The 14,638-nt window shown below is 39.3% G+C and overlaps 1 protein-coding gene across 1 annotated transcript in view; it reads left to right on the top strand.

Annotated features, from left to right (window-relative positions):
• KIN (Kin17 DNA and RNA binding protein) overlaps positions 1-14,638 on the top strand; it is a 96,600-nt gene that overhangs the window by 41,875 nt on the left and 40,087 nt on the right. The window contains exon 9 of the mRNA XM_053716431.1: positions 6,746-6,796. Coding sequence (XP_053572406.1) covers positions 6,746-6,796 — 51 coding nt within the window. The remainder of the gene's footprint in view (positions 1-6,745; positions 6,797-14,638) is intronic.

Raw genomic sequence — 14,638 nt, 5'->3', positions numbered from 1 at the left:
TGACAACAGAAACTACCCAAATGACCCTGATCAAAAGTTTACATACGAAAAACAGACAAGGTGGTCTCCTTGCAAAAAATTCCTTATTTTATTGTATACAAAAGGAACAGGAACAAACAAAGTCACGACGTTTCGGGGCCGTGCCCCTTAATCACGGCCCGAAACGTTGTGACTTTGTTTGTTCCTGTTCCTTTTGTATACAATAAAATAAGGATTTTTTTGCAAGGAGACCACCTTGTCTGTTTTTCATATTATTGCTAGCAAGTTGGCAGTTACTTGCACCGGTCTCCTGCTTCCTGGGTTCCTGTGCTGGATACTACTGTGTTTTGTACAAGAGTTTACATACCCCAGTTCTTAATACTGTGTATTGCTCCCTTTAACATCTTTTGTGGTATTTGTGGATGAGGCTCTTTATCTTCTCAGATGGTAAAGCTGCCCATTCTTACTGGCAAAAAGCCTCCAGTTCCTGTAAATTTTTGGGCTGTCTTGCATGAACTGCACGTTTGAGATCTCCCCAGAGTGGCTCAATGATATTGAGGTCAGGAGACTGAGATGGCCACTCCAGAATCTTCACTTTATTCTGCTGTAGCTAATGACAGGTCGACTTGGCCTTGTGTTTAGGATCATTGTCATGTTGGAATGTCCAAGTACGTCCCATGCGCAGCTTCTGGGCTGATGAATGCAAATTTTCCTCCAGTATTTTTTGATAACATACTGCATTCATCTTGCCATCAATTCTGACCAAATTTCCTGTGCCTTTGTAGCTCACACATCCCCAAAACATCAGCGATCCACCTCCGTGTTTCACAGTAGGAATGGTGTACCTTTCATCATAGGCTTTGTTGACTCCTTTCCAAATGTAACGTTTATGGTTGTGGCCAAAAAGCTCAATTTAGTGCTGTGCTGTTTGGCGTATTGTAAGCGGGATACTTTGTGGCATTTGCTTTCTTCAAGTGCCTCCTTATTGTGCATCTTGAAACAGCCACACCACATGTTTTCAGTGTCCTGTATTTCACCTGAAGTTATTTGTGGGTTTTTCTTTGCATCCCAAACAATTTTCTTGGCAGTTGTGGCTGAAATTTTAGTTGGTCTACCTAACCGTGGTTTGGTTTCAACAGAACCTCTCATTTTCCACTTCTTGATTAGAGTTTGAACACTGCTGATTGGCATTCTCTATTCCTGGATATCTTTTTATATCCCTTTCCTGTTTTTTATACAGTTCAACTACCTTTTCCCGCAGACCTTTTGACAATTCTTTTGGTTTCCCCATGACTCAGAATCCAGAATCGTCAATGCAGCACTGGATGAAAGATGCAAGGGTCTGTCAGGAGTCCAGAAACTCATTGACTTTTTTTTTTTTTTTTTAATAAAAGCTTTATTGAAGTGAAAAAAAGATGAACAAAGTCTTGCTGACATGCAAGCATGATACAATTCAACAAACAATAAAAATAGAAATCTTGTACCCAACAATCGGTAAAAATGTTATACACTTCAAATTGGTTCTACTCTCGCCCTAATGACCACTGTCATGAGAGAAAGATTACAAGATAGAAGTTTTTCAGAAATTTTACAAAGAGAAAAAGTATTGCAACATGTAGAAACCCAGTAGACTGGGAGCACACACCTTAGGGAGGTGGGGGAAGAAAGTGGGTGGAGAGACCGAGGGGAAGCAACAAAAGGAAAGGGGAAGAAGGGAAAAAAAAAACACACTCAGTAAAGGAAAAGGGAGGAATAGGAGGAGAGGGAAGGCCCGTGACTACCGCCCTCTCGCCAACAAGCTTTGTACCAAATTTAAACTGTACCGTGCCAAATCGTTTTCATTAATTCATGAGTATCTAGCTTATGTATTTTCAAGTAGTGGTATCTTTCCATGAGGAGAACCTCTTCTACCTGGGAGTGCCATTCCCCTAACGTTGGGGGATCTCTTGCTTTCCATCTTTTGGGAATCAGTTTTTTGGCACTAATGAGTAATATTAACAGTAAGGCTAAATGGGCTTGACTTTGCACTTTAGGCATTGCCAAGAAGAGCAATATTTCTGGTGAGTTTGGGATGCTAATGTTGAGTGTCTCGTTGATTTTATCCCGAACCCCCGCCCAGAAGGACATAATTACTGGACAGGACCACTATATATGTAAAAGTGATCCCTGTTCCCCGCACCCCCTCCAACACATGGGGCTCAAGGTGGGGAATATTTTGTGCAGTCTAATGGGTGTCATGTACCATCTGCTCATAAACTTTGTGTGTCTCTTGGATATTTGAGGATATTGATGACCTCTTTGTGAGTCTAAAGCTTTTCAGTCAAGACTCAGTCTATTTCCGACCCTAAGTCTAATGCCCATTTACTTGCGTAATTTGGAAGCGAGTCATTCCCTCGCAGGACTAAGAGTTTGTAAAGTAGCGAGATCAAATGTCTTAAAGTACCCTCGTTAGTGCAAAGTTTTTCGAAAGGTGTAAGCGCCCTTCCTAACTCTTGTTTCTTTTTGTGTCTGGACATATAATTTAATAGTTGATTGTTATGTAACCAAGAGGTGAACAATGTGGGCTGACTCCCCATTAGTTCGTTCTGCGATACAATCTTGCCCTGCTTGACCTCCCCGTATACCGATCCCTCCCTCATTTCATAGGATTACATTTTTCTATAACCTGTTAAGTAGTATGGGAGCTCGGGATTTTCAAATACGGGTGTCATTGGGGAATGTCTGGAGGAAATATGTGTAGTGGTTGCTACTGTCGCATCCCAAGTATTAAAAGTCTCTTCTAGCATTGATATTTAGATATATTTTTAGGCCTAAGTGATGGGGGTAACCATGCCAGTGAGCCCACATTATCACCCTAAGTATTTGTCTATCAAGAGGATCCAAGCCTTGTGCTCATTATTTTGTGACCATTCCACTATCCTCTGCAATCCCACTGCCGTTCTATAAGTAGAAACATCAGGGAGTCCAAGCCCTCCTCTGTCTCTTGGTAGGTACATATTCCTTCTGGATACCCTAGGTCTGTTATTGGACCAAATTAATTGGTCAATCAAGCTTTGTATCGATTTGTGTATCCTCTAGGAACTGCTATTGGTAGTGTTTGAAAAAGGTATAATATGCGGGGTAGAATGTTCATCTTAACTACTCCTATTCTCCCCAGCCAAGATATATTTCTTCCAAGAGGAGAGGCCTGCTGCGATGTCGTTCCTAAGCGGTATATAATTATATTTATAAAGATCTGAGGGGTCCGACGATAAGTATATGCCAAGGAATTTCAGCTTGGTCCTAGCTATGGTGAGGCCACAATCTCTCTGCAAGAAGTCGAAACTTCTTGGTTCGTATTTATATTTAGCAACTCCGACTTAGATTGAGAAGAAAGTTTGAGGCAGCACCATAAGCTCTAAGTTCCCTCAACAGCTCTGGGATAGAGTTAAGTGGGTTAGTTAACGTGAATAGGACATAATCAGCGTATAACGCCTGCTTGTACTCTGTGTCCTCCACCTTAATTCCTGATATATTGGCATTGGATCTAACCTTCTGTGCCAGGACCTCTATCGACAGGGCAAAGAGCAATGGAGACAGGGGGCAGCCCTGTCTGGTTCCATTACTTATGCGAGAGATTTTGATAGAGTGCCGTTGATCCTAATTTTGGCATTAGGGTTTGAGTACAGCGCAAAGGTGGTGTCGACAAAGGCCCTTCCAAAACCCATTTTCTCTAACACGCGACGCAAAAAGTTCAGCTCACCCTATCGAATGCCTTCTCCGCATCTGTGGAGAAGAGCACTGTAGGTATATTATGAGCCCTGGCATGGGCAATTAGCTGTGTAACTTTAACGGTATTATCCCTAGCCTCGCGGCCTGGTATAAAGCCCACCTGGTCTTTGTTGATTAACCTTGGTAAAAATCTATTGAGGCGGGTTGCAAGAATCTTAGCCAATAACTTCATATCGGAATTAATCAGGGAAATTGGTCTGAAATGCCCGGAGAATCTGCTGTCTTCCCCGGTTTAGGGAGAACCTAATGTGGGCCTCTAGTAGTATGTGAGATAAATTGGGGTAGTCCCTAATTTCGTTAAACAAATCTAGAATTGGACCCGCCAGGATGTCTCTAAATTTTTTATAGTAGGCAGAAGAAAATCCGTCGGGACCTGGGCTTTTACCCTTCGGACTATTTTTAATGGCGTCAAAAAGTTCTTTGGCCGTGATTGGGGTATCTAAAAGTTCTGATTCCTCTTTTGACAGTTTGGGAAGATCTAAATTTCTCAGGTAAGAGTCAATAGCAATTTCTTTCTGGCTAGGAGAGTCCACCCGAAGGGGCGCTGTAGAATGGCCGTGTATGTTATATAAGGAGTAATAGTATTTGTGAAATTCTGCTGCTATTTGTGTGCTGCTTTGGACTGTGTGTGTCCGTCAGAGGTTTTGATGGAATGTATGTAAGTTTGGATCTGTCTTTTTTAAGGGATCTGGCCAAAAGCTTTCCCGGTTTATTACCTCCTCATAGTAAACTTGCTTTAGCATCAGGGCCTTTTTTTGATGTACCTCAACTAGGTGTTTTTGTAATCAATCCTTTTCTCTTTTAATTGTGTTTTAATGGCATTTAGCTGGGTCCCGTTTGTGTTGATTCTCAAGGTCACCAATCATTGCCCAGCAACTCCTGATATTTAGTTCTGTATTGTTTATTGAGTAGTGCTTTATGCTTAATTAGGGCCCCCCTTAACACACACTTTTGTGGGCTTCCCATATTATTGCCTTTGATGAAGAGGGATAAGTGTTATTCTCAAAGTACTCCTTTAAAGTTTTTTGTAGGTCACTACAATAATAGGGTTGTCTAGTATAGTCTCATCTAGCCTCCAGATTTGTTGAGTGACCGGAATGTCCGGCCACAGAACTGAGCACGATACAGGAGCATGGTCCGACCAGGTGATATTGCCTATCGAGCTCTGATGTGTGATCGACAGGCCACAGAATCTGTATAGATATAGTCAATCCGGGAGTAACTATTATGTGGGATAGAGTAGAATGAGTAATCTCTGGACGTAGGATAAAGTGAACGCCAGACATCGTGTAGGGCTGTCTTTTTGAGTGTGTCATTTACATGGCTAATTGTAGAGGCTGGCGTACATGTGACTCCCCGTGAGGTATCCATAAAAGGGTCTGCCACCAAATTAAAATCCCCGGCTAAGTATGTAATCCCTCTGGAGTGTTCTAGTAGGTCAGTAACCCTTTCCATGAATTTCTCCTGTCCTCTGCTGGGAGAATATACCGAGGCTAGTGTAATAAAATTACCAAACAAAGTCCCTACCAGTATGATATAGCGTCCGTCAGGGTCTTTCTCTATATGTGTCACTAAGAATGGAATTGTTCGATGAAATAGTATGCCTACCCCCCTCTCTTACTCTGCACTGATGCAAAGTATGCCTTAGGGAACATTGGATTGTGCCATTTAGTGTATATAGTGTATATAGTGTTTGGTGCGGTTCTTAAACCAGGCCTAAGTGCATTAACCTCGTGGCTAAATTGAGCTCCAGCCGGTGTTGTTTTTCTCTTCTCTGTCTGCCTTAATTTCTTGTATGCTTTGGCCCCCCTTAGCCACCCTGGATTATGGCTGCGATTCAGCTGACCGTAAGGAAGGGGTACAGTAGGCCCTGCGTGAGCCCCCACTTCTACCACTCACCCTTATTTATTGGGCTGGTATAAGTCTCTTCACTGCGCCAGCTAGTGCTGGGTTACCCACATGTGCCGCTGTCCGGTGTGTGTTATAAGTGTGAAGGGTAGGCAGCTTACCGGTATAGTGGGCACCCAGTCTGCAGTCCTTCTGATGCTTCTCTGTGCCTTCTGTGTCTGGTTGCAAGTAAATTCAGTGACATGGGATCCCGCAACTGTATGTCGCGTGTAGCGGTAACTCGGCCTCTGCAAACTTTTTCTGCAAGCGGCCTATAGAACTCCCTCTGCATTTGTGCCCCAAAGGCTCCCGGCGAGATATGTGAGATCAGTGTGGCTTGCTCCGTTTTCTGCTTTAGTACCACTTTCCTCCTTGAGCCACAACCTTGCTTGTACAGTCCCTTAATGCTATGGAGGAGCGGTCCCGGCCCTCCACGTGGGTTTCCGTGCCCTCTGGTCAAACATTCCAGGAAACACCATTCATTCGGGCTTTCACCTGGTACTCCAGTCAGTGAGATCCTCTGTATGTCCATATGCTTATCGCCAAGATAAATAAACAGCTTTTTGTGCTAAAATAGCTAAAATGTCAGCTTTGGTTGCAGGAGCCCTGCTAGTGTGCGATCATCTCCCAGCGTGGTCAGGCTCCGCCCCACTCATTGACCTTTTATACACATACACTAATTTCAATCAAATCCTTTTAATAGGCATTCAAACCCCTTTGTGTCAACTTATGTGCATGTTATCAGGCCAAAATCACCAGGGTATGTAAACTTTTGATCAGGGTCATTTGGGTAGTTTCTGTTGTCGTTATGATTTAAAAAGAGTAAACACAGTTGATTGATAATAAATGGCTTCAGCCAAACACTAACCGTGAGTGAAAGAAAAGTGTTTGTGTTAACATTCATATTCTTGGAAACATGGCCAAGAAATCATAAATTCTGCCAGGGTATGTAAACTTAGGAGCACTGTATGTCTCTTTATAAAACCCTCTTTTATTGCTATGACTAGGAGTTTTATAAAAAATATACGTCAGTTTTTCTCCAGTATTACAGTATTAAGTAATATAATAAGTAGTAATATAATTTATTATTTTTTAAATACATTTTTAGATGGAAGAGCAGAAGAAAAAATCAGAGCGAACAGATAATTGGCTGCAACCTGTAAGTATCGATATGGCACTACATCCTTCTTTTTTTTTTCTTTCACCTATGATTTATGGACGTTTTTATTTATTCTTTGTTGGCCAATATGTGTATATGGTGCTTAAATAGACATAGAGCTCTCAATATGTTAATTGTTTTAAATTATGTAAACTATCACCTGACAAATACTATTGATATAAATTTGTAGATTGTTGCAAAAACTAATAATTGTTATCCTCCATTTCCTGCATTATTTTAACACCGGATATATTAGAACAGTGCAACTCAAAATATCTGTAAAAAGAAATCTTATTTGAGTTGAACTTCTGTTCTAAATATATGCACTTAACTTATGACTAGTACAACCCATCCCTCAGTTTTTGTAAAAGAGAAATAGTGCTGTTTAAGGGGTATTCCTACCTCCTCTTAAACGAATAGTAAACATTTACCATTCCCCAATTTTGCATATCCAACACTGTTATATTGATATACTTTTTACCTCTGTAATTACCTTTTATCTAAGCCTCTGTAGACTGCCTCCTTATCACAGATGTTTTGACAGACTTGCATTTCAAACAGTGCTGACTCCTAAATAACTCCATATGTGTGTGAGCACAATGCTATTTATATGAAACACATGAACTAACGCCGCCTAGCTTTGAAAAACTGTCAAATGCATTCAGATAAGAGGGGCCTTCAAGGGCTTAAATGAGCACAAAGAGACAAGCTGCTGCAAATGCGGTAGTTCCGGCTGGGTCCGTGAGCTGAGGCAGAGGCGGAGTGATACAAGTAATACCTGGGTCACAGGGGGTGCATGCTGTTATATAGCGGCCGGTGTAGCTCAAAAAAGCATAAAAGTACAAAGAGGAGACACAGCAGCACTGATGCAAGGAAATCCAGGGCCAAAGAAAGTAAAACAAAATTAACCTTTATTAGAACGGTTTACATGAGTACACAAAAGAACTTCCCTGACTAGTTTTGTGCACACCAGAGCACTTAATCATAGGGTAAGTTGCTAGGTGTGAACAGTCCCTCTTTAAAGGGATAGAAACACCTGTTAGTGATTAGATAAAATTACATGCATATTAAAATTCAATATGCGTATGGGAACCTATGAGTGCACATACACATTGAAAAATCAATCAATCACAAAACAAACAAAATCTGTTACAAATTACATGCACAATGTATAAGGAGAAAACAATGTTATCAAATGACATATTACAAGAAAGATCCGTGTATGCATGTGTCCATGCACCAATACAGATATGCTGCAAAAAACAATATCAGAGACCAAAAACAATGTCTATAATTGCAGGTGACAAATTACAATAAATATCCATGTATGCAAGTATCCATACATGAATACAAATACAAATATGCTGCAAAACCAAATTCTAAGATTATTTAAGGGTATTAAAAAGGTCCCCAGAAACGGGTTTATGCAGATCATGGATATTAAATTACTACAAAAAGCCTTAAATGTCTAACCATGTGAAACAAGATCTGCAAACATGCACATCTAAAGTATGGTCCAAATAAACACTCCATAAAAAAACACAAAAAAATATATGAATATATATATGAGATAAAAACATATCCATAATGTAAAAAACATTTGAAGCAATACATTTCTCAATGTTATCAAATGGAGCATTGCAAGGACCACTTTACTTATTGTTTCAAAAGGGAAGACAAATAAAGAACATAAGAAAGACATAGAAAAAATCATCAGTAAACTTAGTAAAATATTAATGGACATGATATATCATAAGCCAATATAACCAATGTTAGGCTGACCAGTAACCCATAATGTTTATACCATGCAATACAGTGGATAACGTGTAAGGAAAACACTACTCAACAAAGTAGCTCATATCCCACTCCTTATTCAAACCCAGGGGTGTGATAGTTCTGAGCTTATAAATCCAATATAGTTCTTGTTTCTGTAATAGCTTACATCTATCACCACCCTGGGTGGGAACATGATGCGGTCAATCACTTGCACTTTCATATTAAAAATGTTAGTCATGTGTACAAGATTGAAGTGTCTGGCAACCGCTGATTCTTTAACATACTCCCTGGTGTCCCTCACATGTTCCCTAATTCGAGATCTTAGTTCTCTGGTCGTTTGGCCAGTATATTGCAGAAAACATTGCTTACACTCAAGTAAGTACACAACATACGTACTTCTGCAATTTGCATAAAACTTATGTGAAAATTCCTCACCAGTTTGGGTGCTTTTAAAGCCATTACCTATACCAATAAAGCTACAGGTGACACAGGGGCCATGGCCACATCTATAAGTCCCCTTCCTTCTAATCCAGTCACTTTTTTGTCCTTACCCCCTGAATATATTAAACTGGGAGATAGTTTAGAAGACAAAGTTGGAGGCTTCTTAGATACAAATTTACATTTCCCAATAAGGGGTCTCAACACCTCATCCTCATTAAGTAGATGGAGATTTTTCTTCAGAATGGAGCAAATTTCATTATATTGGCTCGAATACTCTGTTGAAAAAACTACTGTCTCTTGCGTTGCAGTACTGTGTCTCACAGATCCCTGAACCAACTCTCCCTGTGATTTTTCTCTTACCTCCACATAATTCTAATGAAGTAAAGAATCATTGTAGCCTCTTAACTTGAGTCGCTCAATTAATGCCATGGCTTGTTCATCAAACAAAGCATCTGAATTAGTATTTCTGCGTAACCGCAATAATTGGCCCCTTGGAATTGAGCGCACCAAGTGAGGAGGAATGACAAGATTTCCCATGAAGTATGGTATTTCCTGCTGTTTTTTTTATGATATGTGTCACTGATGATCATTCCAAGTACCTCATCTCCTTTTAAGGTCAAATCAAGGAAATTACGGCCACTTCTCAAAAGTGGTCACCAACAAAGTTAAGATTGAACTCATTTTGGCTTAAATAGCTAAAAAGGCCATTTTATAGTCAGAAAGGTTCCTTGATGACAATACCAGATCATCTATGAAGCGCATGGAAAAAGATGATCTGATCCTAAACGGGTTGGTCATGGCTATATAGGGTACTTGTCCTCCCAGGAGTCCCACGTACAGGTTTGCGAGACGAGGGGGGCGGATTTTCGCCCCAGGGCCGTCCCACAAACCTGCACGTAGAACTCTTATTAAACATAAAATAGTTATGTTTAAAGCAAGAAGATCAATTATGTCACAGAAGGACCATTTTGGTTTCTTCAGAGAAATCTAGTGTGTCCATCAAAGAAAATACTTCATAGCTTGTATGCCCATGTCATGCGGGATACTTGAATAGAGGGCAGTGGCCGTCCACCACTACCATTTGTATCCTTTCTTCCCATTTCAGCATTTCTAATAGCTGTAAGAGGTGGTGGAATCTCTCAGGTAGCCTTTTTAGACTCCTCACCAGGGGCTGTAAAAATTGAATCAATCCTATTCTGAGATTTGTTCAAATAGAGACCCCAATCCCCGAGGACTTAGAGGATCGTCCCGGGGGTTTGGGTCAAACTTTTATGTGTCTATAGGTAAATAGTGGAAGAATCACGGAATCCTTGGATTCCCCCCCCGCGAACAAATTCTCACTCTTGCTCCCTGGTGAGGAGTCCAATAGCCTCAGTTTTGCTCCAAAATTTAATCATTTTAGTTTAAATAATGATGTAGGGTCTGAACTAATCTTCCTATATGTTGTTATATCACATAGCTGTCTATTGCTTTCCAAAATATAATCACTTTTATCCAGGATGACAAACATTCCCACCTCTTGTCCGAATTTACGAATACAATTGATTCGTTTTTTTCGAGGGGTTTGTTATGCCAGGCCCTTTCTTTTGATGTTAAATTGTATTTGTTTTCTCTATCTGTCCAACACTATCCTCCAATGCTAAAATCCTCTCATCAACCCTTTTTCTGAAACATCAGTGCTGCTGTGTCTCTCTCTTTGTACTTTTATGCCTCAGAGGGCTTATAAATTAGCATATGAGCCTAGCTAGGGTTAGCTTCAACTAAGAATATCAAGAGAACAAAGGCAAATTTAATAGATAGAAAAGGTAAATTAGAAGAGTTTATCAATTACATGGTCCTATCTGAATCATAAAAGTTTAATTTGGACTATACTATCCCTTTTAAATTGATGGGATAGAAAACTGCAGTAAGAAAAAGGAGTTGCACTCCTTTGCAAGAGGATTAAAGCACATACACCTAGATTACAAGTTTTGGCGCTTTAGAGGGTAGTTTAATGTACGCAACAAAAGTTGCGTTACTTTCACCCTCCATAGCGCTGCCATAACGAGTTTCTTGAAAAGCCGCCTTGTGCGTGCAATATGGTTGCGTTGAGCTCCATACCGCACAAAATGCAAGCGCTGCTTTGACGTGCTTGTGTACGCTTTCCCCATAGACATCAATGGGGAAAGCGTGTTAGGTTTTTCTAACACCTGAAGCGCGAATGAAAAAAACTCTGTAACGCAACCCCATTGATGTCTATGGGGAACAAAAAAGTTATGTTTTAAACCTAATGTTTAAACTCCCTAACATAAACCCCACGTCTAAATACCCCTAATCTGCTGCCCACGACATCTCTGACACCTACATAAATTTATTAACCCCTAATCTGCCGCTCCCGATATCGCTGACACTTTACTTAAAGTTATTAACCCCTATTTCCCCACACCCCAACATCGTCCACACTATAATAAAGACATTAACCCCTATTCCGCCGCTCCCCGACATCGCCGCTACTAAATAAAGCTATTAACCCCTAAACCTCTGGCCTTCCACATCACTACCACTAAATAAACCTATTAACCCCTAAACCGCCAGCCCCCCACATCGCAACAACATAAATTAAACTATTAGTCCCTAACTTTACATAATTAAAATAGAGCTAAATTAAAGCTACAATTTTTAACTAAATGATTCCTATTTAAAACTAAATACATACTTACCTGTGAAATCAAACCTAAGCTAGCTACAATATAACTAATAGTTATATTGTAGCTAGCTTAGGTTTATTTTTATTTTACAGGTAAGTTTGTATTATTTTTAACTAGGTAGAATAGGTTATTAAATAGTTATTAGCTATTTACTTACTGCCTAGTTAAAATAAATACAAACTTACCTGTGAAATAAAAACCTAAGCTGCCTTACACTAAAACCTAACATTACAAAAATAAAAAAACTACCATTACAAAAAATAACAAACTAAATTATTCAAAACAATAAATATTATTCATATTCTAATACCCTGTTTATTTTTTTTATTTATTTATTTTTTTAACTTCCAAGGGCCTTTAAAAAGGGCCTTTTGTAGGGCATTGCCGTAAAGAAGAATCTGCTCCTTTTTCTACAAAAGAAAAACAACCCCCCCCCCCAATAAAATACAAACCCCCACTCCCCAAACCCACAAAATAAAAATAAAGTAAAACCTAATCTACCCATTGCCCTGAAAAGGGCATTTGTATGGGCATTGACCTTAAAAGGGCATTGACCTTAAAAGGGCATTCAGCTCTTTTGCTGCCCATTAAAAATAAAAAATGTCTATTTTAAAAAAAAAAAAACAAAAAAAAACCCAAAACGAAATTAATATTTTGGATAATTCGTTTGTTATTTTCTGTAAAAATAAATTATTCCTATTCTAATACCCAGTTTAAAAAACCCACCCCAAAATAAAAGAAACCTAATATATAATAAACTACCAATAGTCCTTAAAATGGCATTGCCCTAAAGAAATCAGCTCTTTGTCTAAACAAAAATACAAAGACCCACTAACATTACAAATCCCCACACCCCCCAAAACCCACAAAATAAAAAAAAAACTATCTAAAAAAAACCTTATCTACCCATTGCCCTGAAAAGGGCATTTGTATGGGGCATTGTCATTAAAAGGGAATTCAGCTCTTTTTCTTGCCCTTAAAAGGGCATTCAGCTCTTTTAAGAAATGCCCAAACCCTAATCTAAAAAAAAAAAGTCCCGCTTGAACGATCTTCATCCAGGCGGCTCTATCTAAGGTTTTACTTTTATTTTTATTTTGTGGGTTTGGGGGGTGCGGATTTGTATACTATTAGGGGGGGGGGTTTGTTTTTCTTTTGTAGAAAAATAGCTGATTTCTTTAGGGCAATGCCCTACAAAAGGGCTATTGGTAGTTTATCATTGATTAGTTTGTTTTTTTTTATTTTGGGGTGTTTTTTTTTTTATTTAAACAGGGTATTCGAATAGGAATAATTTTTATTGTTTTGGTTAATTTTCGTGTTTTTATTTTTTGTAATGTTAGGTTTTAGTGTAAGGCAGCTTAGGTTTTATTTACAGGTACATTTGTATTTATTTTAACTAGGTAGTTAGTAAATAGTTAATAACTATTTACTAACTAGTCTACCTAGTTAAAATAAATACAAATGTACCTGTAAAATAAAACCTAACCTGTCTTACACTAAAACCTAACATTACAAAAAATTAAAACACCGAAAATTAACCAAAACAATATAGCTAGCTACAATATAACTATTAATTATATTGTAGGTAGCTTAGGTTTGATTTCACAGGTATGTATTTAGTTTTAAATAGGTATTATTTAGTTAATAATTGTAACATTAATTTAGCTTTTTTATTATGTTAAAGTTAGGGGGTTTTAGGTTTAGGGGTTAATATAGTTTAATTTAGGTTGTTGCAATGTGGGGGGCTGGTAGTTTAGGGGTTAATAGGTTTATTTAGTGGTAGTGATGTGGGAGGCCAGAGGTTTAGGGGTTAATATCTTTATTTAGTGGCGGCGGAATAGGGGTTAATATCTTTATTATAGTGTGGGCAATGTTGGGGGTGCGGGGGAATAGGAATTAATAACTTTAGTATAGTGGCGACGATGTCGGAGCACCTGGAATAGGGGTTAATACATTTTATAAGTGGCGGGCGATGTCGGGAGCGGCAGATTAGGGGTTAATAACTTTAATATCGTATTTGCAATACGGGAGGGCCTCGGTTTAGGGGTTAATAGGTAGTTTATGGGTGTTTAGTGTACTTTGTAACGCTTAAGTTATGAGTTTTGTGTAACAGTTTTGTTGCGTAAAACTCATAACTACTGGTCTCAGATGGCGTTATGGAACTTGTCGTTATAGGGTGTAACGCAAGATTTTTAGCATCACCACAAAACTCGTAATGGCAGCGATATGGGAATCCCATGAAAAAAACGTCATTTTTTTGAGTGCGGGACTGACGTTGCGTTACAGGCTAAGACTTGCGGTACAGTGTATACCGACAAGACTCGTAATGGCTGCGTTGTTGTTTTAAACGCTGAAATTACCATTTTTTCAAAGTTAAAGCACGAACGCACAACTCATAATCTACCTGATTTTTACTTAATGTCAGCTCTAGAGCAGCTATGCACTGCTTGTCCAGAGCGGGGTATTAGCAGTTCAGCCTGTCTGGGACTGTATATGTGCATAGCTGCCAGTCACTGTTGTGTTCAGCTAAGGATCAGCACTGCATTCCTGATCTGGATCTTACTATTGGTTCAGATCCAGTAGTTGAGTATCAGAAGCTCCTGTATGAGATCGTTACAACACACATTAAGTCAGCCTGCAGTGTTGTGTAGTGTTAGATTTACAGTCTCTTACTATAACTGCGCCCCCTCTGGTGACTCTGCGGTAGTGCTAGCAAATCCAATCTGTTTCTCCCAGAGGCTTTCTCAAGGATTTGTGTCGCATTTGTTAGATCTACCGCAATATCACCAAAGTGGGGAGCAGCTATAGGAAGAGACTGAATCTAACACTACACAACATCCCGGCCAAGTTTTAATGCCATGTTGTAACAATCACATAAAGGAACCCCTGATACTCTACTAACATGGTGACTCTAAGGTGGAAGCATATTAAACAATTTGTT

Source organism: Bombina bombina, chromosome 6 (assembly GCF_027579735.1).
Source record: "Bombina bombina isolate aBomBom1 chromosome 6, aBomBom1.pri, whole genome shotgun sequence".
In the NCBI taxonomy this organism is placed as follows: Eukaryota; Metazoa; Chordata; class Amphibia; order Anura; family Bombinatoridae; genus Bombina; species Bombina bombina.
The sequence above is the reverse complement of the archived record's forward strand: the minus strand, read 5'-3'. Positions and strand labels throughout refer to the sequence as shown.